The 23,470-nt window shown below is 39.6% G+C and overlaps 1 protein-coding gene across 1 annotated transcript in view; it reads right to left on the bottom strand.

Moving 5' to 3' along the window:
• The window catches only part of frmpd4 (FERM and PDZ domain containing 4), a 28,627-nt gene extending 14,993 nt beyond the window's left edge, over positions 1–13,634 (bottom strand). The window contains exons 1-3 of the mRNA XM_038720618.1: positions 13,225–13,634; positions 5,787–5,903; positions 118–278 (exon numbers count right to left, since the gene is read on the bottom strand). Of these exons, the coding sequence (XP_038576546.1) occupies positions 118–278; positions 5,787–5,903; positions 13,225–13,265 (319 nt within the window). The 5' untranslated portion in view covers positions 13,266–13,634. The remainder of the gene's footprint in view (positions 1–117; positions 279–5,786; positions 5,904–13,224) is intronic.
• Between the last annotated feature and the right edge of the window lie 9,836 nt (positions 13,635–23,470).

Genomic DNA, 23,470 nt, shown 5'->3' with positions numbered 1-23,470 from the left:
CCCTCCTAGCTACATATTAAGGGGATTTCATCTCCTTTGGGGAATGTGTTGATAATAGCCATAGATTGAATGAGTCACTATTGGATTAGAGCTCACTGTGCAGCCAGATCACTTTACCTGGTGTGACTGAGCGGACCACCACAGGTTTCTCACTGCCTGCCACAAATCCAAAGCCAAGCACTGGGTCTCGTCTCATCTCCACCTTCCGGGGCGTTGGTGTCGCAAACTTGTCCCCGTCCAGACGGACCTCCTCCAGGGAGCTGCTCTGGGAGATGTGGCTATGCGAATGACAAAAACAATATTTTCTGTTGTTGTTGTCGTCACTACTAATTGTTTTTTGTTACACTGTGAATCGCTGCTTTTGTATGCACTGAACCCACAGAAACCACAGAAACTTCCATTAATTCCAGTATTATTATAATTGTAAAATGGTACTGTAAGACATATTGTAAGGAATTGCTAATCTTTGCTGTACTGAAAATGAAGTAACATGTCATTGCACCATGCATTTATTTGATTTTGAATATATATTATAATTGAATAATGGTATGTAAACTGTATGGGTACAAAGAATAATTGAATCTTGAACCCAAATATGTAATAATCTCAACTGCAGCTGAAACAATTAGTTGATTAATTAATGAGCTGATTAACAGAAGTATGTTCAGCAATTATTTTGATAATTGGCTCATTAAGTTGAAGTTTTAAACAAAAACAGTCTCTAGTTAGAGCTTCTTCTCTACGAGGATTTGCTGCTTATCCCTGTATCATTGTAAATTGAATATCTTTAGGTTTTGAACTGACATTTTCTTTTTTAGAACAAATGATTAATCAAGAATATAATGGGCAAACTAATCGAAAATTGATAGTTTCAAAATGTGAAGCCTGAACTAATATAACCACTAAAAATTATTATTATTAAAAAGAACTGCCTTCAAGAAACAATGACAGCTGCAACTCAGACAGGAGAAAGCTGTTAACAAGGACAGCAGCAAATGTAAATACTAACTGTATAGAAAATGGTTGTTTAACTTGAATATAAATCCCCAAAATCAAGACAGATATTGCCAGATATTGTTTTGAAATAAGGAGTTTGTGCAATTCTGCAAAAAATAGAACATGTGGGCGATGGTATCAAGCTCCAATGTTTGTATTCTCACATTGCAAATAATCCACTGTGTGCTTTAGCAAGTTTTGTGTAATACTCACACTAGAATAGGCTTTTGCCACTCTAATACAGATGTGGAGTGTCATGCTGTTTAAGATTGAGAGTTTGAGATTTTCTATCTCATTGACTGCAAGAATTCTGCCATCAATAGCTGGCAAACCAACACTGTATGGTATCTTATTTAACCCTTTACTTCAATCCTTGCAACAGTTATTCTTTTGGCTTTTTTAGTTCAAAAATCTTGCACAAACTATATGTACTGTAGCTTTCACATACTCATACAGTGTTTCTCCACTCTCCTTGGCTGCAAAAGCAGCAGCAGTAGCAGCTCTGTATGGTGCCAACAATGTTGGTTAATTAAAGCCGTGGGCAGACAGTGTGTAATTCAGTTATTCTTGACACATGTACTATTCACCACTAAATACTAACAATTAATCTTTCACAGCACAAAGGCACAGTGCGATCTGTCAATCGCAATCCCAATACTATGAAAAAAACAAGGGCAAAAATATGTTCAAAGCGAAGTGATTGTCAACTGATATTCTGGAGGAGGATTCAACAGTTCCTTTCCAGATCTATAAACCAGAAGAAAAAAAAACACGTGATCTGTCAGAAGGGTGTAAAATACAGCTGCTTAACAGATAACGGAAGATGACAGGACGTGAAAAAATATTTATACCAGTTTTTTCAACCTTTATTTTTTTTTGTGGTAATATCAGTCCTGAACTATAAGTGAACCTCACGTTCACCTTTACAGAGAACTAAGACGAAATAACCCTTTAAATCCAATGCTCAGGCCTTAAGTAAACCTAATCCAAAGGAAAACGATATACGACAATGTAAGATAAATATTAAACATTGACTTTACTAGCCAATTCTAGTAAAACAGGGCCTTTATTGTTTGGAGCAGGGTTAAGAGGTCTGCAGCATATAGCTACAGAGGGGAACAGACTTTGCTGAGCCTTAAAACTAACCACCTTCTTATCAACAATCATCTATAAAAGATAAAATAATTAATAATAATGTAATTTGCTATCTCCTATGGCTGGTATTCTCTTTAATTTGAAGAGCTATTACTGTACCAGTTTCTTGAAAGTTTCTCAAAATTAAGAAATTTTACTTAGATCTGACAGCTACCCATTACAAGGACAGATGTTCTTATCCCTCCTCCCACTCCCTTGTTTTGCTCTGCATGCCTTTGTCATGCAAAAGGAAGAGAATAAGTATGATACCTTTATAACAGTATCAAATAGTAACTTGTAATGAGACTGAAGTCGAGTATTACTTAAAAAGAATAGCAAAAACATCTTCATTGAAGAGATTTGCCCCAGTAACTTACTGTATCATCACAAGAACAGCTCACAAAATGCACACTCATTCTCTCTCTCTCACACACACACAGTGAGTGATTGAAAAACATGCACCCATTGTGCCTCACTACTACCTCACTAAATTATGGGTGAAAAAAATATTACTGGCATCCTGAAAATATGGACAAAACAGAGCAGAGAATAATTGTGGGAGGGTATATGAGAGGAAGACACATTAGACACAGAAAAATGGCGTAACAAAGCATTACATTTCGTAGCCGTTTAACAATAATTATGTCTGTCCATTTAAAAATGAATAGGCTAAATAAACACAGATGCCTCGAATTTCACCGCAGTGTGGAACATTATTATGGGCAGGCAGAAAGACTGGTAATGGTATGTGCAAAGCCTGCAGTAACAAGACTCAAAAAGTGGAGACATAAAAAATAATGAGCTGAGTAGGTTTTCTCTGTACCATATTTAATGACTGTATCTAAGGAGAAACCCTCATTCCGTCATATTAAAAATAAGAACATGTTTGTGCCAAATAGGTTCAATAAGTTTAGTTCCCTTTGGGGGCTTATTTACCAAATATAATTTCCATGTGCAAAAATAATTAGCCCTAAAATTTGTTATTGTTATTATTTTCATGAAAACAGCAGCGTATGTGTTATTGAACAGGACTGCATAAAAATGTGAGGGTGAGAAACGCTATAAATTACAGAGTCAATAAATAAATAAAAACTAAGCACTAGTTTGTTAACTTTATTATTTCATTCCCTACATAATGTTCCCATAATATTCATGGTTGTAGATACATCTGGTAGGTTTTGACTTTAAAGTCTACTGTCTTTGACTTTATTTTGTTACTCATATGATGTCAGTATAATATTATAGGGACTGTTGCAAAATATTCACAACACACCCACAGGATTTTCCATACCCAACCCAGCATTGTGGGACAACATAAACAGGACACCGTAACACACACTGTATAATTACTGGCAGTTAGAAGCCAGAGGCAAGAAAATCAAAAGGATTATTAATAATTAGTATCTGGTGCATTTAGTAACCATTTTTACATAGCTTTTTAATTATCTAATTTCAGTGCAACAAGCATGTCATAATGTATCAGTTAAATATCTGATTATAGTGAACCATTCAAGTTCAAAATTATTTTAGTGGCACTCTCAAGCCTCCATACAGAGGTCTGAAAAAATCTTTATTTTCATTTATTTCCCTCCAATTCCTTTAAATATAATAATTTATTCTAATGCCTAATCAAGTGACCCATTTTGTCCTCACGCTTCTTACCCCAACATTAAAACAAGGAATTTGTTTCATATTGATACCATAACAAGTAAGACCACTCATAACAACAATTACTGCACAGTGAACTCCATCACTTTACAATTCTGAAGGTCCTTCTCACACCCACCGTTTGGATTTGTGCGTCAGTTTTATCTCTCAGAAGACAAACTCAACAGATTGTGCACAAATCAAAACCATATGGACCTGTGCATTCAGGAAGAGTACTGTCTCCTCCCCTGCATGGCCACCTGCTAAACATGGCTGGATTCCCATTGTGCAGACAGCCATGCATCTAATAGTCCCTAATCATACTCATTAGCTGCTAGTGTAATTCCACAACACTCTATATAGCGATCAGAAGCCGCACTGTGACCTATACAGTTAACAAGATGAACAGAAATGAGCAGAAAGAAATGCCGTTCATAAAGCATATGAGTGGAGTAAGCTCATTACCATTACTCTTGTCCTGAAAGGCTGCTTTGAAAAGCTTTTACAACTTGGTGGTTATATCTGTACTGAACACAACCTTTTTTTAAATTATGCTATCACAGAGTTTTTATTGGCATATTTTTTGCTGTGTCACTCCCCCTTTTAGGGAACTGGCTACTTTTCTTCTAACCTCCCACATGAAAAATATGTCTATTTGTCTATTAAATGTGGTAAACAAAATGGTGAAGTCATTTTAAATACTGATCATTTTACTGTGACATCTCTGTGTTCTGAAAAAAGAAATGACCATCCTGCCATCTCATGCTCGGCATTTATCGTTCCGCTTTGTTGAACAACTGCAGAATATAGTCACAGCAGTCTCTAAACATCACATCTACAGTATGTTAAATACCGCGTGCCACACTGTAAATATTAAATGGTTACTGCTTTATTCATGTGCTCCTGTCACGCAGACTAGACCTGTGTTCAATTGAGATATAACAACAAATGAGTCTCAGCACCCTGTAACCTTGACAAACTCAGATGGCCACAGAGAGTCACAGAAATGGACATTTGATTATTCATGAGTCTTCTTCAAATTTAGAACGCTAAAGCTGGAGACAAAACAGCCTCCATGATCTGCCTCATCCAGACACACACCGCATTCAGTACTTTCACTGCTCCCTATTTCTTACATAACTCCTCTGACATCACGCTTCTCATGCTGTAACCCATGTGTGACAAGTGCTCACCTCCTATGCCATGCAAATGTTGAATGTATGAAATGAATTGTTCTTTTGAAATTTCTTTGTAGCTTTGGCAGTATTGTTGTTTTATGCCAATAAAGATAAATTGAATTGTTACATTTTAATGAATATGAATTGACAAGAAGTAATATATGAACAAATGAAAGAAGCACACATTTAGCAGATTTAGTATGCACAGGGGTTCATAAGTGCAGCAATATATTTAGATCTAGTATGAATGCATATTGCACATCTCTGGTGTGAAAAAAAATGGAGAAAAGCCCCAGCTGAATCAACAGAACGGATGAAACAAGCAAACAATCACTTGTTACATTAGAACATGTGCACACAAACATATAAAGAACCAGTGGAGCGTTTCTTTTTACCTGCCTGTACAGATATCCAGAAGTGCCAATTACGAAGGATCAGTTACACTGACAACACTATAACCCAGCATCCTCTGAGGAACGTGCAGACTCTCAGATCAAAACAAGTCCCCGGCACAGGTGAATTTCTTCATCAGCGGCAAAGTACACACACACACACACACACACACACACACACTCTCAAAAGCCCTCTTCTGCATTTGGGAGACTGCATGAGGAGTATTGTGGGTGTGTGAGAGTGTGAGAGAGAGTGAGAGTGGGCAGGAGCAGAGTGTGCGCAGCAGTGGAGGGAACAGAGAATCAGTATTCTGAATGCACAGATGGAGACAGTGTGGAGGCAGTGACGTGGCTGGAATAATCACAGGTTGGCAAAGCATCTGAAACATCTGGGACAGAGAAAGCTCCCCCTCTCTTTCTTTAAACACAGGGCACTTACTTGATGTAGCAGTCACGCCCCTCTCTAATGGTGCCCAAGTCCCATCCATTGGGCGGTCCCTGTGAAGCACTCCAGGTCCCTGAAGGGGGTGGCCAGCCTGAGGATTTGGTCCTCTGGCTGCAGGAAGAAAGGGAAGAGAAATTAAGCATATCAACTTTATATCATAACGTGTGGTGTCAATAAAAGCTACTTGCATAACACTTGTAGTATCAAGCTCCAAAGTTACATGAAAAATCAGTTAATGTAACAAATGAGTCGTCGGCTGACGTGAAGCTATTCAACCTAAGTGACAAGAGAATGTCTGATTCCAGCATGATAAACAATGTTCCACAGCCACAGTTCACCCAGTGAATACGAATCAAATTAATTACGTAAGCTAGACACAAAGGCGGAGTTGTCATGCCTCACTCTTGTGCTTTGAGAGGCATGAAATTGGTTTCATTTCTAGATGTCAGCACATTCTTTCTAAAAAAAGCCCTGAGGAAGTTTCTTATAAAGTGCTTATTTGATTTGCTCAATGCCAAGACGATTTGATAAAGTTTATCAGAGAATACAACTATAGCTGTAACAATTGTTCACAAAACAATTGATTGTCGTCTATTACGAAGACAGCGCCTGTATAAATGTCTGATTTTACCAGCAAAACACAATTCTGCAAAGCCTTTTCCCTGTGCTACAAGTTGGCAGAGTGCAGGTATTCAGCAGAACTGTAATTGGTTAAATGTTTTCATCTGTCCTTTTGTCTGCAAACCCCTACTCGTCTTCCCTTTATCTCTGTCTTTGTGTCTGCACACTGGTGATGCTATGAAAGCGGTGGCAGTAAGTTATGTCACTTCAAAGGCTTGTCTGCCGTGTAACAGGGCTCTTCGCATTCATTATTCAAAGCCCCTCTTTCTTTCCCTCTAAATGTTTCCCCAGTTACTGTACCAACGATAATGAAATGTGTGCAGTGCGCATGTCTGTATGACAGTGTGTGTTAGTGTGGGTGTGCCCACGAACGTGTCTGTCTGAGTGGGCACACGTGTCCGTTTCATGAGAAATGAATAAAATATTGTCTAACTTAGCACAACGTATAAGCTGAGACAAAGGTTAGAAATACTGTAAAGTCACTCAATGTCAGACACTTGGCTACAAAATAATGCAAGCTAAGCTGAAGTATATTCAGGGGCCACTTCACCTATTCAACAAAACTGTTTGATGTATTTAATAATAATAATAATAATAATAATAATAATTCATAAAAGAACATGCACTGTAGCTGAAAATTGTCTTTTTCTTCTGTGCACTACATTTGAAGTTGGGCTCGGAACACAGGAAGCAATGTGATTTATTCCCAATACAGTGGTGTGTTTGGGGGATATTAGTGTTTCCACATGGATATGGATTTATTTGACCTACACTACATTAGCTGGGAGCAGGCCTCGATGGTGTTTATTTAGAACACATTTCCTGCAGCTCAAATGATGTGTGTGGACACAACTGGATACTGTCTGACACTGTTGGAGCCATGTTCACCTCATTGACGAATCCTCCATTTCAGCTTCTGGGATGAAGCTAACAGCCATATTAACACAAGCAGTGTTTGATGTTGCTGGTTTTACTCAAGAGCTGGAACGTATAAAAGGTCAAAGAATTGTAGCATGATGTATTTTTGCAGGATTACACCTTTAGAAAGGATATGTTTGACATTTCTCCAAAGATCTACAACATAATAAAGCATATTGTACTTACAGTTCCAGATGCTGTGCCTTCAAAATATGTTTCTGCACTTACAAACTGTTCCCCTAAATCCATTTCCTGTCTCTGAGCCACAATGTCTCTGTGTTAACAGTACAGTCATAGATACTGTGATCTTTGATTTGTTTTGTCTGCAAGCGGGAGCTGCACTATGCCAGTGAGTCGCAGCAGTCCGGCTTACAGAGAGGCTGAAAAGTTTCACCCACTGGTGGACAGTGAAACTGATCTTCCTCAGCTAGCATTAATAAATGATGCCTGCACAGTCACATCAGACTAAGTAATCGAGCGCCAAGTGGGCAAGCCATGCTGCACAATTCATGAACAGGTTACCCAAGAGTCAGAGGGAGGACAATTAGAACAAGAGGTTCGAAGCAAATATGTTCCCAAAGGATTTCTGTAGGGGACAAATTGTACTAAAACTACAAAATGTATGGTGGCATTTTTGTACATCTCTCTGAATTTTACTTACTTTACTATTCTGTAGCAAGCAAAAAGTCATCTATGAGACATTCTCAACAAAGGGAAACATGACTCATAGTTCATAATCTAAGTACACTGCAACTACATGACTGACTAAGCCTTTATACTACAGCAACTAACATCAGGGATTTGGAACTACAGCGCACACAATTTTATTAAAAGATATAATTCTGTGCATCTATCTTGATTTCTTTATTAAGATATTAATAGTCTGTCACCGAAATGCATCAGTAACTATAATATGAAAGATAATATTTTTATCATCAGAAAGATGGGGAAAAGATCTCCATTCAGTCCTTCATAAAAATTGCATGAAGAATGTGATCCTTGCTTTATCACAGTAGTTCACTTTCGCTTTCATCTCACTGAATACAAGCTTGGTGGCAGGAAGCATTCTGGTGCGTTCTGAAGGCTGAAATCCTGTTAACTTAGGGAGTAACTATGCATTATAGACAAGCCACAGCTAAGAAGAGCACATTCAACACAGACATTCAAGTTAGTTTGAATAATTTACACCAACAATCTCCATGAGGATTGGCTATATGAAACCACACGCTGGTGCCACATACCTGCCATTACTCATATTGAGAAGTGCATTTTTTCACGAAGCATTCAGAAAGTTGTTTGCAGCAATTTGTGCATGGTGGCATTTCCTTAATCCTTATTACTTTCCCAGCATGCACTAGGCAAGAGACAGGGAAGTATCCCGGACAAGTCCAGAGAGCCATATTAATCACAGTTTTCCTTTGCATATGTTATCATTAATTAAACATTACATTATTCCCTTCCCAGTACAGCCAGTTTGGTGTGTGTGACTATGGGGATCCAGTCTCCCAGGATCTACTGTTTCCTGATGTTTGGGTACCATTCAGCATAGTTTCTGCCGCTTCAATACACATACAGACACAGACTTGATACAGTCACGCTGTCAAAACTACATTACCGGTAGTAAACAGGAAATTTATAGATAGAATCATTTTGCATGCTGTGGATCTGAAATCAGTGATAATCTTTGTCTGCATCACTCCACAATCACTGAACACACACCCAACTCTTTACAAAGTCAAATAAAAGTAAAAGGTATTTTTTCACTCCCCTTGTAGGACTTGAGCTACATGTTTAAGAGGCAGAGGAGACGCTGCTTTCTCGGTGCTCTCGAATTAAACAGAGACATTTATGCAGAGCTAGACCGCTAATGTGATTCTGTTTGGATATGAAATCTGTGGAGAGATGGCAGATGAGATGACCATCTCCTGGGAGGAGGCCAGGGAGTGGAGCAGAGCAGCGGCGCAGACAGACAGGAACCTCTCTGATTAAAAGGCCTTATTCCTCTTTTTTTTTTTTTTAGACTACCTCCATCCTGTTGAGGGCACAAATGCACTGCCTTTTGTTTCAGAGAACATCTGCCCTCTGCTTGACTTCTCCAACCACCACCTTGGCTCTAATCTTTGGTCAATTTGGCAGCACAGTAGAACATGCTCCAATATATTTATTCTGTGCACTGCTATTTATACTTAGCTGTTAAAGTAAAATCAGTGATGTATTTAGACATAATTGCTCAATTTCATGCTGCTGTTCTTGCTCATTCTGCAACTTTTTTGTCCACATTACATTGTGTTTTGACATCAGAGAAGAAAACATTGTGTTTTATATACAAGAACCCACTTTCATATGAAGCAAACAATGATGATGCATCTGCACAGCCAAATCAGACAGCCTGCTGATTAGAATTTCATACAATATTATTATTTTCAGAATAAGAGCATCTACTTTCCCCATGATTCCAACTGAATATTGTATTTCTGTGTTTATCTTTGGAAGCACTGATATCGTTGCCATGGGCAACCGCACTATCCTCAGCAGCTCTCTGGTGCCTCTATATAGAAAGGTTTTTGGTTAGTTAATCTCCTCTGGGTGGGAATATAACTGCATCTGGGAAACAGCCCACCCACTATGATCCTCTGCTATTTTATAGTGAGTAAGTGAGCCTCACAGTCTCCCTGCCTTAAGTTTACCTGTTAATCAGCAAAACACCATGATCTTATATAGAGTAAAATAACAAATCCGAACTAATGTTGACTAGTAACTAGTGTTGAATTTCATATACATAATTTGTATATCCAGCTATACAAAATAGACACAAAACTAAAGAAAGACATATGTTTTTATTATTACTCTGCATTTCCCTAGGCATCCTTTGCTCCTTACAGTTCTATGTAAAACATTAACCAAATATAGTGATGAACTTACCCTGTGGGCACTGAACTAGACTTGGATTCTACTGCATCTCATTGTGATACTCACTGCTTTTATGCTAAAAGCTCTAAAGGACAGAACAAAATAAATGAGACCTTGTCCACCAGCCAGCTGGCTCCCATCTCTGACCCTGAGCCATTTCTGATATACTCCTGCCGGAGAATGACAGATCTTTTGGTCTTTGTGTACTCTGATGAACATTTAGGCTAATCAATTTGTGTCCAGACCAGTGATTTCCTGTGCAAAAAAAAAAACCAAAACGTTGAAACATGTCAAACAATGGCTCACAGAGTAGATTCAGACTTCAGAGCAGCTTCTTTCCCCAGGCTGTAACACTCCTAAATTCATCCTCAGCACTGATCCATGTAAAATAGTTTTATTTCTGTGACTTGTTATTTATCCACCCAACTGTATATCATTTTTGTATATAACTTTTGCTTTTGTGAGTAGCATAAAGGGAACTACAACTTCATCTTGTTATACAACCCAGTTTTGTAAAACAATAAATAAATCTACCTTGTACACCTTGAAACACAGCCAGGAATTAATTCATGTAGTCCAAGTAAATTAGCTTTAACTGTTCTTCCATATTGTTCATGTTGAGGAAAAATCTTCCCAATGCCACCCAGGGAAAAACATTATCTCACACATTTAATGAACACATCTATCTTTTATGACAAAAGATGACAAAAATAGTTGCATCATCATACAATAACACATAATCTTTTTTTAACGTATGCAATGCACGCACGCTCAGCAGTCACCTATACAGACAGGTTTTAGCAAACCTACTGAGTTAAGCAATCACTTTGACTGAGTGATAATTAAGACTTTCTACATAAATACGTGACGTTCACGCTCATTATCGCCACAGTGCTATTGCTGACAAACCATTTATAAACACCCACGCAATGTACCGTTTAAGCACACCGGTCACAATTGTGAACGCATATTTTATTTTATTTCTGAAGCTCTAAAATCTGTATTGTTGGCTTTGGGGAAGAAATTCAACTTTTAAATGAAAAAATAGATTGTCTTGATTAAAATGGATCAATATCATGTGACAACTGTGAAAGGTCACATGACCAGATTAGTATGATGTAAGTAATTAACATATATTCTTTTAAGGGTCTACTACTGATATATTTTGAGAAATATACTCTTGCATAAATATTTTGCTCGTAAGCGGTGTAAATTTGTCAACGGTCACATTGTGACCAGTACTATAACACAGTGCTTCAAAGTTCTACATGGAAAGATCAAACCAGAACAGCTTAAACAACTTTGGTCAAATGGCTCAAACTTGCTTTGTTCGATACAAGAAGACAGAGGGTGAGAGTTACTTATCTTTCAATGAAAGACCACCAAACGTGTGGAAATGTTTGCTAGATGGTAACACAACAAAGAATGACAGCAGACACATCTGGGGGCGTTGCGAGGCAGAAGGAAAAGACAATGAGGGAAACGTTGCCTTTCTCATAGACCTCTAAATACATACAGCGGGTTTGTTCTATGTTCTATCAACCTTAGCAAAAACAGCACCCTGCTGACTTAAATTCTTGCTGGCAGCTGAAAGGGAGAAAACAAAAAAATGCCACTGTGGTAACTCATAATCGCATTGTGTGGCATTATTAACGGTGACAGGATGCAGTGATGTTGGTGGTCCACTGGGAGCCGCATCATGAATGTTGCCATGGAGGGATACTAGCTGGAAAACAATGGTCCTATCATCTGATCTAAAATCCCTGTTCCCTGCCCTCTTTCCTGCTGGAATGTTAAAAAAGAAGCTGCCTTTTGCATACAACAGAATAAACTAAATACTGTGCAATATTAACGCTAAAGTGAATTGCTGTAATTCTTTGTCATATTTCTGTCTATTTAAGAAAAAACCCAAATGAAAATAAATGGCAGTGCAGTCTGTTTATGACTCATAAGCTCATAAGTGACATGTAATGCACTGAACGGGCATTCTTGTGACACATAAAGTATCTTGATTTAATCACGAATTTATGATCAGCTGTTCCCACCACCAGTGGTCTGTAGTGTTTCTGATGGAGCCAAATCCCCTAGGAGGATTACTGTCCACTGGGGCAGATCAACTCAATCTAGCAGACCCATGGGTGCATGAGGTTAGGTGTCTGTCCTGGCAATGAATGAATTCCTCAGGAATGTTGGTGTAAAGTATACTTGACATATCACATATTTGCCATCACGTCTTGTAAAAAACAAAATTTTCTGTTCTCTCTTAAACTGAAATTTGCCAAAAAAAAACAGAATACAAATGAAAGCTACAATTTGGTAATGTTTTTATTGTAAAACAGAGGGTTCCAACTGCTCTACATGTGTTCATCCTCCTGTTGGCCAGGGGTATGTGAACTTGACCATTCATATTTAATGATTCTAATGACCAAAGACCACGCTCAATTATTTATGTAAACAATGCTTATATTATACAACCACAATATAATGTCTGAAAATGACTGACAACTCTACTGTGAATTGGTGATCATTACCAATGGCCCTTAAATTGAAGCGATTTAAAATCTAAAACAAATGCAGGTCATTTTTGTAGATGTCATTTTGAAGTGCTGAAGAACATTTGTGGTTTCATGACACACATGGTAATAAAACATATATAGCAACAAACCATGACCACTGTCTGCAGTATAAAAAAACGAACAAACTTAGATACAGACAGTTAGTAGCTACATTAACTGCATCAGCTCCTGCATCCACCCCACTCCCATCTACCTCACTTGCTCATTCATTTCACAACATACATGACTGCACAACTTGCTCTCTTGAGCGATCAATAACTCAGTGTTTTTAATCACCCTGTTCCACATGTAATGCCTGTGTCACCATCACAATCATGCCTATATGAACATACAGAACACCACCTACTAGAGAACAAACAGGGACATACACAGAGAGGCAAATGCACGGCAGCATCCATCGGACTCACCCTGACAGCTTTGGCATCTTCACAAAGCTGAACACATCCATGTGTGCTGCAGACTGCAGTCAAAGCTACCAATTTACCATCTACTTCACTCCGGCTCCATTGTCCCACACTGTCTTTGGCAGCAAGGAATAAATAATTCAGAAAAAAAAGTGGAGCTTCCACAAGTCAGGTGGAGAGATTAGTCCTGTTGTCTGGGCTTCTGCATGGCTGAGTGATTGCTGTGTCCTCTCCTCAGCAGCGCAAATCCACAGTCCATGGAAAAGGATCTGGCACAGCAGCATCCCCCGGTTACATCCTTCAAAGCATGCCTCTGTTAGCTGCGTTAAGCCACCTTCATTTAATTTCCATCGTGGTGGAATGATGTGCGGGAGCCGCACAGTAACAACAGCTTTGGAGAGAGGCAGCCAGAGCTAGAGCCATGGGCAGAGGGAGGGAGGGAGGGACAGGGGTGGCGGTGGAAACGGGAGACGAGAGTGGGAGAGAATGTGAGAGGATGTGTGTGTGTGTGTGTGTGTGTGTGTGTGTGTGTGTGTGTGTGTATGGTTTCAAGGGCCACAAGAATTACTACTAAAAGGATGCAACCGGCTTCCAAGAATCCCCACAGGCTAGCCTCATCAATCGTCAACCATGTGCTGCGCTTCCAGAAATCAGGAGCAAGGCTGAAAAGGATGCGAGAGGTGAAATGACAGACACACTGCATGATGTGTACATAATGCAAAAGCAACAGAGGAGCAGTGAGAGCAGCCGAGAGACAGGAGGACCTGATGTGTGCCCCCGACCCCCCCACCCTCCCACCTCCCCCCAACTGAAGTCTCTGCCTCACAGCTGCACATTAGGATGCCCTTACTGTACACCGCATTTGTTTTGACCTTTCAAAACAGTTCAGCTGCTAAATGCTTACTCTCAATGAGGCCATTCACGAGAGGCCTCCAAACATTTTAGCAACCCACCCAACACAAACAAACACACAGCTGATGCAATGGTCTCAAAAGAAGATCAGGAGTGCTACATCGCCATACACAGAATGGAATAACATAGTAGGTAATAAGAACTGGGTTTGTGTGATTAATCAGTGTCTAGAGGGGAGAAGATGGTGGGCTGTTGTGATTAACAGTGCTTCAAGTGGTTGGCTGCATGTTAAAAGATGCTTCAAGCATCTCAATTCCCCTGTGATATTTCTTCAGATCAAAATACATCAGGATACATTTTCGTATATTTCTCCATCTAGTTCCAGATGTAGAGCAATTTCAATGTTTCAGTGCTTGACTTTCTATTTCAAATTGGGGTTTCAAATGCTGATAAATGGATAAATGAGCAGGAGAGTCACGAGAGTTTAAAACCAGACATATGGCAAAGGATAACTAACGCAGCAGATGAAAAATCACCACGTGTCTATTATCCCAAAGAGGAAGAATAACCTATCATAAATTGAACACCGCAGATGAGGCACCTCTGTCGAAAACCACCAAGAGCCAATTAGCCTTGTCTCTGATCCAAGGAGGTTTGATACTTCTTCATGTGGCTTAGACAGTTTTGATAAAAGGAACTCTCACAGTAATACAGACAATTTACTCTGTTATCCTGATCTGTGATGTGCCTACAGGAAACATCTAGCTAGACAAAGCTAACATCAAATATATTATATAAAAGACATCTGCTCCACCTGTTTAACTGTGTGTTTGAAGTATAAATATAGCTCAGAGTCAATAAACTGTGGAAACAAACTCTACCCAAAATAATGCAACTTAAAGGGTTAAAAGGGGATATTCCCCTACCTAATTATATTCAATGTTGGTCTCGGCCAGGTGCTTGACAGAATAATAAACACTGTAATCGATATAAATGTCAGGTAGTAATGGATAAATAAAAACAAATACAAAGAATACAAATACTAGTTGAGGAATTTCAAGATACGATTTGTTACTGCTTCGACAGTCTGGTAGCAACCATCTTATATTAAAATGCCACAACTTGTATGGCTCTGCAGGGTGAGTCAACTTGCCTTTGCTGAGAGTGATACATGCAATAAAGAATGTTGTCACTTCCACTCAGGCTCAGATTTGTTCGTTGCCATAGAAAAGATGCAACTAGATGGGTAAATGGGTGAGCCTCCTGATTTTTCTTAAAATCTCTGTGAAGGGACTCGAACCAATTGTTTAAAAGAAGTGAAGTGAAACGTAACTGTTTGGCTGATGATGCATCTCTGGAAGGGTACATGTCAATTTGCTTCAAATGCAGTCACGGTGTCCTGTGGCGGGAGGATTGAGGGACTCAGCGCATTCCGGACAGTTATGTTTGTCCACTTGTGCTTGCGCCCCAGAGGCCAACATGAGTGGCAAAGGATATTAGGGTCAGACAGAAGCGTGATCTAAGGAGACTATGGCTGAAGCTTTGACCGATAAAACCCCGCTGCCCTGCTGATCCCTAACTCTCTTCTCTTTTAAAACAGCTGATTTCAGTCATTCTGGCACACTTGGCCCCTTAAAACGCAGCAGTGCTCAAATTTAGCATGGCCTGCCTTTGGATCACGTTGCTTGCCTTCAAAAGCTAAAATATGCTGAGCATAACCACTTTGCATACATTTCTTGTTAGATAGATAGCAAGGAGATAAATGTATATGCATTGCTTAAAACCATCACAACACTAGAGTTTATCAGGGAATGTCCACAGAATGGGACTGGGACATCATGTTTCCATATAAAGTGTTATGCTGCAGATAGACCAGCATTATAGATTTCAGTGCACAGTACAGTAATGTGAATTTGTAGCTTTTACTGCTGTCTGATCCCAACTTAGCATTAGTGGGCCCTGGACCTCAACCAGATGTTTGTCAGTGGCAACAACTGCCCTCAGAAACCACCCTTAAGTGTCTCATGCGCTGCATTTTGTTAAATTTTTGTTTTGTTTGTCTGCCAGTGACACACCTCTGAACCTCAACTTTCCCAATCTGTTAGTGCGACACTAATTATGCCTGTGCCGCGGTTGATTTATTCAGTGAATTAAACCTCTTTTAGCAGGGAGTTTAAAGATCTGAACGCTGTTTTTACCATGAATATTCAGCGGTGTGACTAATTGGGATAAGAAGTGAAATGTTACCTGGCGGAGTTAGGCTACGCTTTGAAAAGATTATGGATTTGGTGTGCCAGTTCCACTACACCTGCTGATAAAGTTCAAAGAAATACTGGAAGGCTGTGGCCTATTCTGTGTGGAGAGAACAAAACAACATAATGGGGACTGTGCCGAGATGCTTGAGACCCACAGCTACTGTGTGACTGGTTAAAGCGCAGGTTATTAAACATGCTTATATGGTCAATGGCAGGTCATGTTTGGTACATCCATCCATCCATTCATCTTCGACATTTGCTTATACTGTTCAAGGTCGCTGCAGGATGAAGCCTCTTCCAGCATGCACTTGGCAGGAGGCCGGGTACAACATGGACACACGCCAGCCTATCACAGCTCAACAAACTATTCTCATTTTGTTATAATTCTTATGAGCATTTTTCTTCTTGCCACCAACTTGCTACTAATCTGTCTCTATATCTAACTAAATGCAAATGGGATGTGTTGCTCAATCTGATCACACCTACGTAGACCTTCTTCGCAGCAGACATTTTGACTTGTTACAGTAGGATAAGCATTGGTGTCTCTAATAATGTTATTGATTTAAGTACCCCAGAGAGCCATGCCAGTGAGTGATGCATGCACAATAACTGGACCTTTACTAACACATCTACATGGAATGCAGCCATCACCTGATTACAGTTATTACTTATAGCTGTGCTTTTCCTACGATGACATTTCAAAATGTGGCGGTGAAAAAGCCTACCATAAGTAGATGCCTCATTCCATCAACCATCTACAGTATAATTTATAGCCTTGCAACAATGATGTTTTAGTGGAAAATTCTGTATAGCCATACACTGGTTTTCAGCATGCTACTGTCACTCAGGGGCAAAAATAAAACAGGAAAAGTTCTCGTGAAAGTTGTAAACACCCAATTATTTTCAAGAGGGTTGTGAATCTCAAAGAGAAACCTTGCCATCCCCACAGGAACATACATCATTACTGTGATGCAGTGGTGTAGAATAAGCAGGGTAACCCACGACCTTCAGTCAGCAATCTGCATCACAACAGCAAACAAACTAAATCTTTTCTTTTTGTTTAAAAGCATTAACTACTCATTAATTCTTAACAAAATGGCCGATGTAAGGTTGAAGTGAAAAGCTCAACTGTCTCCTCAATGCATATATGGTCCTAACAATCAAAACTCTTTGTATAATAACTACCATCAGTGCACTCATCCATAGAGATCTGACAGTAGTGAGTGAGTAACAAGCCATCTCTGACTGAATTATAAAGAACAGAACACCAATCCACAGCACACTACTCACTGAATGACAGTGAAGATGCCGAGTTCATTGTCGTCTGGGTCCATTGCTGATGAAAAGTCTTTAATGCAGAACTTGTTTCTGTTTTTCCTGTCCGGGCCTTTCAAGCCTCTTTCACTGATGTGTGCTCCCGTTCTACCTCCTGACTCCAAAGTTTCTCCCTGCTTGAGTTGGAGTTGAGTCCATAGGCAACTGAGCTTGCCTGACTAAGCCATTCAGTTATGATTACATACAGTGCCCCTGTCCAAGTGAGTGACCAGTGCCCCTGGGGGAGGAGACCGAGCTTGTCGCTTCTGCCTCAGTAATGAAATAACATCACATTCCGGGCCAGTGCATCAGAAAACACAGAGGGATCAATGCTGAACAGCTGGACTCCAATGAGTTGTTGTGCTGGTTAGGGTTGCCACAGTCAGCAGGACTCTCTTGAAAAACATGTTCTGTTTGGGTGAAATTCACCTGGTAGAGTTTATACATTTCAACTCGACCCTAGTGGTCATAACAAGAGAGTTAAAATATAGTGTTTCCAGCAACTGACACAAACATCAGCGTTTTATCTTGATGGCATTATTTACAACATATCAGCATGGAACCAAATTGCAGTATCTGAAATATTAATCTGATCACGGTACGAGGCACTTGGAAACGGCATGTGTTTTATCATCCATGAGAGCTTAAAAATTAAGCTTCAACCGTAATCCAAACTCTATCACTATCTGCCTGCCAACTGTCACTCTTAACAAAGCCAAACCTAAATCCTATATAAACCACAGAATTAGATCTTAATGTTATATGGTAGCATCAGGTATTATTTTATTATTCATATTTCCAATGTCTTTTGTATACATCTGTTGTCAACTAATGCAGCTTGCATACTCTTTTTTTAATAATCATAAATACAGTATATTTATTGTTTTTTATTTTTATTTTTAGAGCATTCTCCCATAAAGCCATGCCATTTTAACATCATCATAGTTCACGCTGGATTATGCCAGGCAGACTCTCTCATGCATGAATGGCATACACAGTCTTCCATTAGTTATGAATTGAGGCACGTGTCTTTGCCTCTGCAAGCAAATGGAACTGCTTGCATAACACATCCCAAGCCATGTATACACAGCAGTCTATGACAACTGAAAGTTCAGCTAACCTATAGAACAACAAGACAGTGTAACAGAAACCGTTTTTTCATGTGAAGATTTCTTGCTATTTATACCGTACGCTGCCATTTCATTTGTGCACTGTGGAAATTGCTCACACGATTTCTCTTTATGCATATACAGTAGCTGTGCATGACTAAACGGCCACAATGGGGAACTGTGTGAGGTTAAAGCAGACAAAAGCAGACCTTTTTTTGTGAGATAAACACTGCACGTGAATCCATCCAATCATGTGGCCTAACACCCGCCCCCGGGCCACAGCGCGCTGCATCAGTGGCCTGTTTTTCCGTGACACACAGGCCACACCACTTAGAGTGGGGATAAGGGATGTCCAAAGTGCAATAACCCTGCGCAGTGTCTGCAACCGAGAATCACATTTAGCATATTGTCTTGGGGTCACTACCATTGATGATTTAATATGGTAATGATCAGTGTGTGTTCTGAGGCTCGTCTCATTTAATGTGCTGTTCACTGTGCATGGCTGGAAGGCTCATTTGTTTCCTTAGAACAATGTGGAGCTGCATGCTTCTTTGCAAATTGCTCTGACAGCTTATACGATGGCAAAACGCAGTTCGTCTGAATATCTGATTAATTAGTAAAATACACTTAAGGGCACATGAAACAAAAACAACCCAGTGCTCTACAATAACTAATGAATAATGGCTAAAACAAGCAAGCAAAAGCAAAAAGTGCAGTTACTTCCACATGCAAGACATACAAGTATATTTTCAGTCCATCAAAGCAGATTTGTGCCTCACATTATAAAACAGCAAGCAAGTGACTTTTTCATTACTTTATGGAGCAGAACAAACAGTAGATGCACTCATTTGCATAAAATGATGAGAGTTGCTCCATGCAGAACAGGAAAACTCATATTAATGTAATAAGAGCTACTGCTTGGCCCTCACTAAAGGTTACAGATATATTTGTGAAAGCTGTCGACTGCATTCATTTCAATTATGTGATTTACACTATTTGGCTACAAATCTGAATCGAGATAATTATCTTTTTTGCCATCACGGAAGAATGCCAAACAGGTCGTTAATCATAATTAATTAAACAAGTTGGAAAGCCATTAACAGAGGTGGACAAACCCGTTGGTCTCATTAAAGTCTGAAAGGTGTTCTTGCTGTTTAAATCAAACAAGTGTACTACTAAATGGAACTGCAGGATTTCATTCATCATTATATTTTCTTGGGCACAATTAACAGTAAAATAGAACACGAACAACCCAACAGGCAAAAAACAAAACAAACCCAACTCTCCTGATAAGCTGTTAAATATACTCATACCATAGACAGGAAGTACACAAAAGTCAATCCCAGTCAATAAGATCCCAGGATATCACATTCCTCAAATCAGATAGCCACTCTCGTGTCAACAAACTATAGAAGCTCCTCCCCACTGGCCTAGGAGGATAGGATTCACAGCATCCAGCAATTATCTGTAATGCGGGAGAAAAATCAATATGCCCATGGAAAGCTGCTAAGGTCACCAAGCCGACGTTGTCACTTGAATCAGAAGCACTGCGTTGCTGCAGGATGGGCTCCAAGCCTATCAGCCGGCATCTGTGAGAACACGCATCGTTTGTAATGCCATGGTTTACGATGATTATTAGCCTGATTATATTGAAGATAATTGGTTCTTGCATGTGATCATGGTAGAATGGCAAATAATAACAGATTTTAGTCATCTATTAATACAGATGAAAACCATCAGTTTAATTGGGAATCATTTCACAGAACGTTTAATTGTTTTCGCTTTTATACCCTTCTTTTTAACTATATTGTTTTTTACAGTGAAAGTTTGATTTTAGTTTATTTTTTATACCTCTGTCTTAACCAAACTAAACATCTTTTCAATTGCATTTTTTATAGATGGACTGACACATAACTTTTTCTGAACTTGAACTTTAAAGCAGAATTCAGGGTCCACACTCTATACTGATGCAGTTATAGATTTGACTTGTTACACCCATTCCTGTACATAATAATACAGATGGGTGTGGGACATGTTTCCGCCCTAAATATCGTAAATCGCTCTTTGTTGAATGTCTCTGTCTGGGGAAAAAGTGAAACAGCTTCAGACTCACCTCTGCTGCTCTGGCTTTTTATCCAAACTGCTGCTAACACAAATTTCATTTTTGCCTGTATTGTCAATTTCCATGTCTTCTCTTTCTCAGGTAGCTTCTCACAACTGGAGCTAATGGAGGGCAAGCTTCGAGTGTGCCCTCTTTGTGGGTGAGAAGATCCCGACTGCACTGTGAGGGGAGGGGAGGCCTCCTTGAAACACTGTAAATTCTATTAACGGCAAGGGGGATATTGAGAAGAATGAAAAATCAATACCTTGTGGCCAGTAATGTCTGAAGGATCAGGCTGAGTGGAAACATGAGATGGCATGGCCTTGCCTTGACGCAGAGACTGTTTCTGTAAGTGGTTAATCAAGTGCTTGTCTGACATCTAGATTGCATTTTCCTCTCACCATTACTCCTATTTTCCCCTTCGCTGTAGAGAAGATGTGCTATCAAATGTAAGAGATGGTAATCGGAGTAATAAAAGCAGTCACCAATCTGATATAGCTGCACTCTAAAGGGCGTGAAACTTCAGTTTTGCAACATCTCAGTTTTCAAAAGACAAATGCATTCATTTTCACTTCTGCATTGGATGCATCTACCCGAGGGTGGCATACACATGAGCCACACACATGTTTGATTCTTACACTGTACAATCTCCTGGAAATGATGGGGTGTCTGTGGTGACTCACTGAGTTTAAATTTTACATCTCTGCGTGTGTTAAAGTGAACCCTACCATTTTGTTGAGATCTTTATTAAAGAAAAGGAGACATACAGCATGTCTCCTGCCTACATAACAGGCATTTTAAATATCCTCCTATATTGATACAATTTGAGACAGAGCAAAGCCACTTTTTTTGTTTAGTTTTTTTTTTTTTAGCTTATTATGGCTCTCTCAATATCTGCACAGTAATGGAAGAGAAATAGCTGTTAAACATAAAGGCAAATGCAACCTTTCCACTCTGTTTTGGTGGTCCACTAGGACAGGACTTTAATCAGTATCATTAAAAGTTCATAACACTATGATGCCTTGGGCGGCTTGCACCAAATCTGTGCTTGACAGTGCACCAGCACAGACAAGTGACAGAAATGTGGCACTGCATATTATCAGGGCTAAGCTAATTTAGGCTAATAACGCAACGTTCAATTACCCTACTCCCCCAGATCCCCAAGGGCCCAAAAAGCCCTAGTTCACTGTGTGGCAATTGATTTGTGGCAGTATCATTAATTGTAATTTAGTTTGGGAATATGGGGCTATTATATGCACCACAAAGCACAATATCCACTCACACAAGAAGGGACTTTTTTAACCTGATTTGTGGTGTCAAAGTCTCACATTTTATGATACATCTACTTACATGACGCATGTTACTAATTGAATGTGTGTTTAATCAAATTACTACTACAGAGCAAACCTGGGGCTGTAATATTCTGTAACAGAGACACTGTACGTAATTTAGAAGGAATGGGTTGAACGTGGGGTTAATAGGAGCCCAGGACCTAATTTTTTCTTTGGGGCCCCCAAGCAGCTTAATCTGGTCATGGCAACAACCCAGGTAAATTCTCCAGATCAGTCATTAGGACTTCCACGTCCTGCCTTGACTCAACTAATGCCTAAGAACCATTGTGGATGTACTACTGCCATCTAGTGGCATTTTGGTTATTTTGTCCACAAAGGGAGGATCCTTTCTCTCAGTTTATATGATGCTGACTCATACAATTATCCACAGCCTGTCAACTACACACAAATGAGCACAAGTCAGAGTTAGTGCTTCCCATTTAATAATCAGATACATGTTATAGCCGATGTGGCCAGTCCCCTGCCACTTTTAAATATGTAATATTAGCATTACCTATTAAAACATATTTTCACCTGATGATACTGCTTTCAACAAACATTGTGGTTATCACATGCCTTAGCCTCACATAGAGAACCTAGCCTGTTTTGCTTTCATCTGATATCCCCCCTCAAAATAATCTAATGGGACAATAGAATTGACCTAATAAATCACAATGAAAAATTGCCTCCCACATACATCCCCAGAAACCTTTATGGTTCCAGTGAGACAGCAATCATAACAGCATCCCTGCCAGCAGCCTGCACATTACACTGCTCATTATATTCCTAATGTATAATTCTGCACTGCACAGTGGAGCGGCTCTAGGAAAGCTTTTCAGCTGATCAAGAACAGAGTGATCAACATTCACAATCAGGAAAATTAAATACATTTTTACAAATGTTAATTATATTAACTTTTAAACTTTCCATTAGAAGTATGAATTAAGTTTGAGAAAGCACTCTAATTTTGCGAGGTATTCCAAACGCCCACAAGACCTGTGTGGGCCAAACGTTTATTTTGACATCCTTTACAAGGTTGGTGGATGTAAGCTCCCTAGGCTGCACTTATCCCACAGAGAAATGACATAACGGGAAGTCTGATGAGAATCTGCTAGGAGTCTTACTGCAAACCTCACCGACACCAAATAAGTGGATCAAACGCAAAGCCGCCCTCTTATCACCACTTCCGCTGTCTGTTTGGTGGACTCTGGTATCTGATGAATTCTTATCGTGGCCATACAGTGCTGGTTCACATGTCTCGTTATCACACAGGTCCCTTCCCCAGGG

The sequence above is a fragment of the Micropterus salmoides genome, unplaced genomic scaffold (genome assembly GCF_014851395.1).
Source record: "Micropterus salmoides isolate LMB-PRFRI ecotype aquatic unplaced genomic scaffold, ASM1485139v1 Ms_hic_scaffold_15, whole genome shotgun sequence".
In the NCBI taxonomy this organism is placed as follows: domain Eukaryota; kingdom Metazoa; phylum Chordata; class Actinopteri; order Centrarchiformes; family Centrarchidae; genus Micropterus; species Micropterus salmoides.
This window is presented reverse-complemented; position numbering and strand designations above follow the sequence as displayed.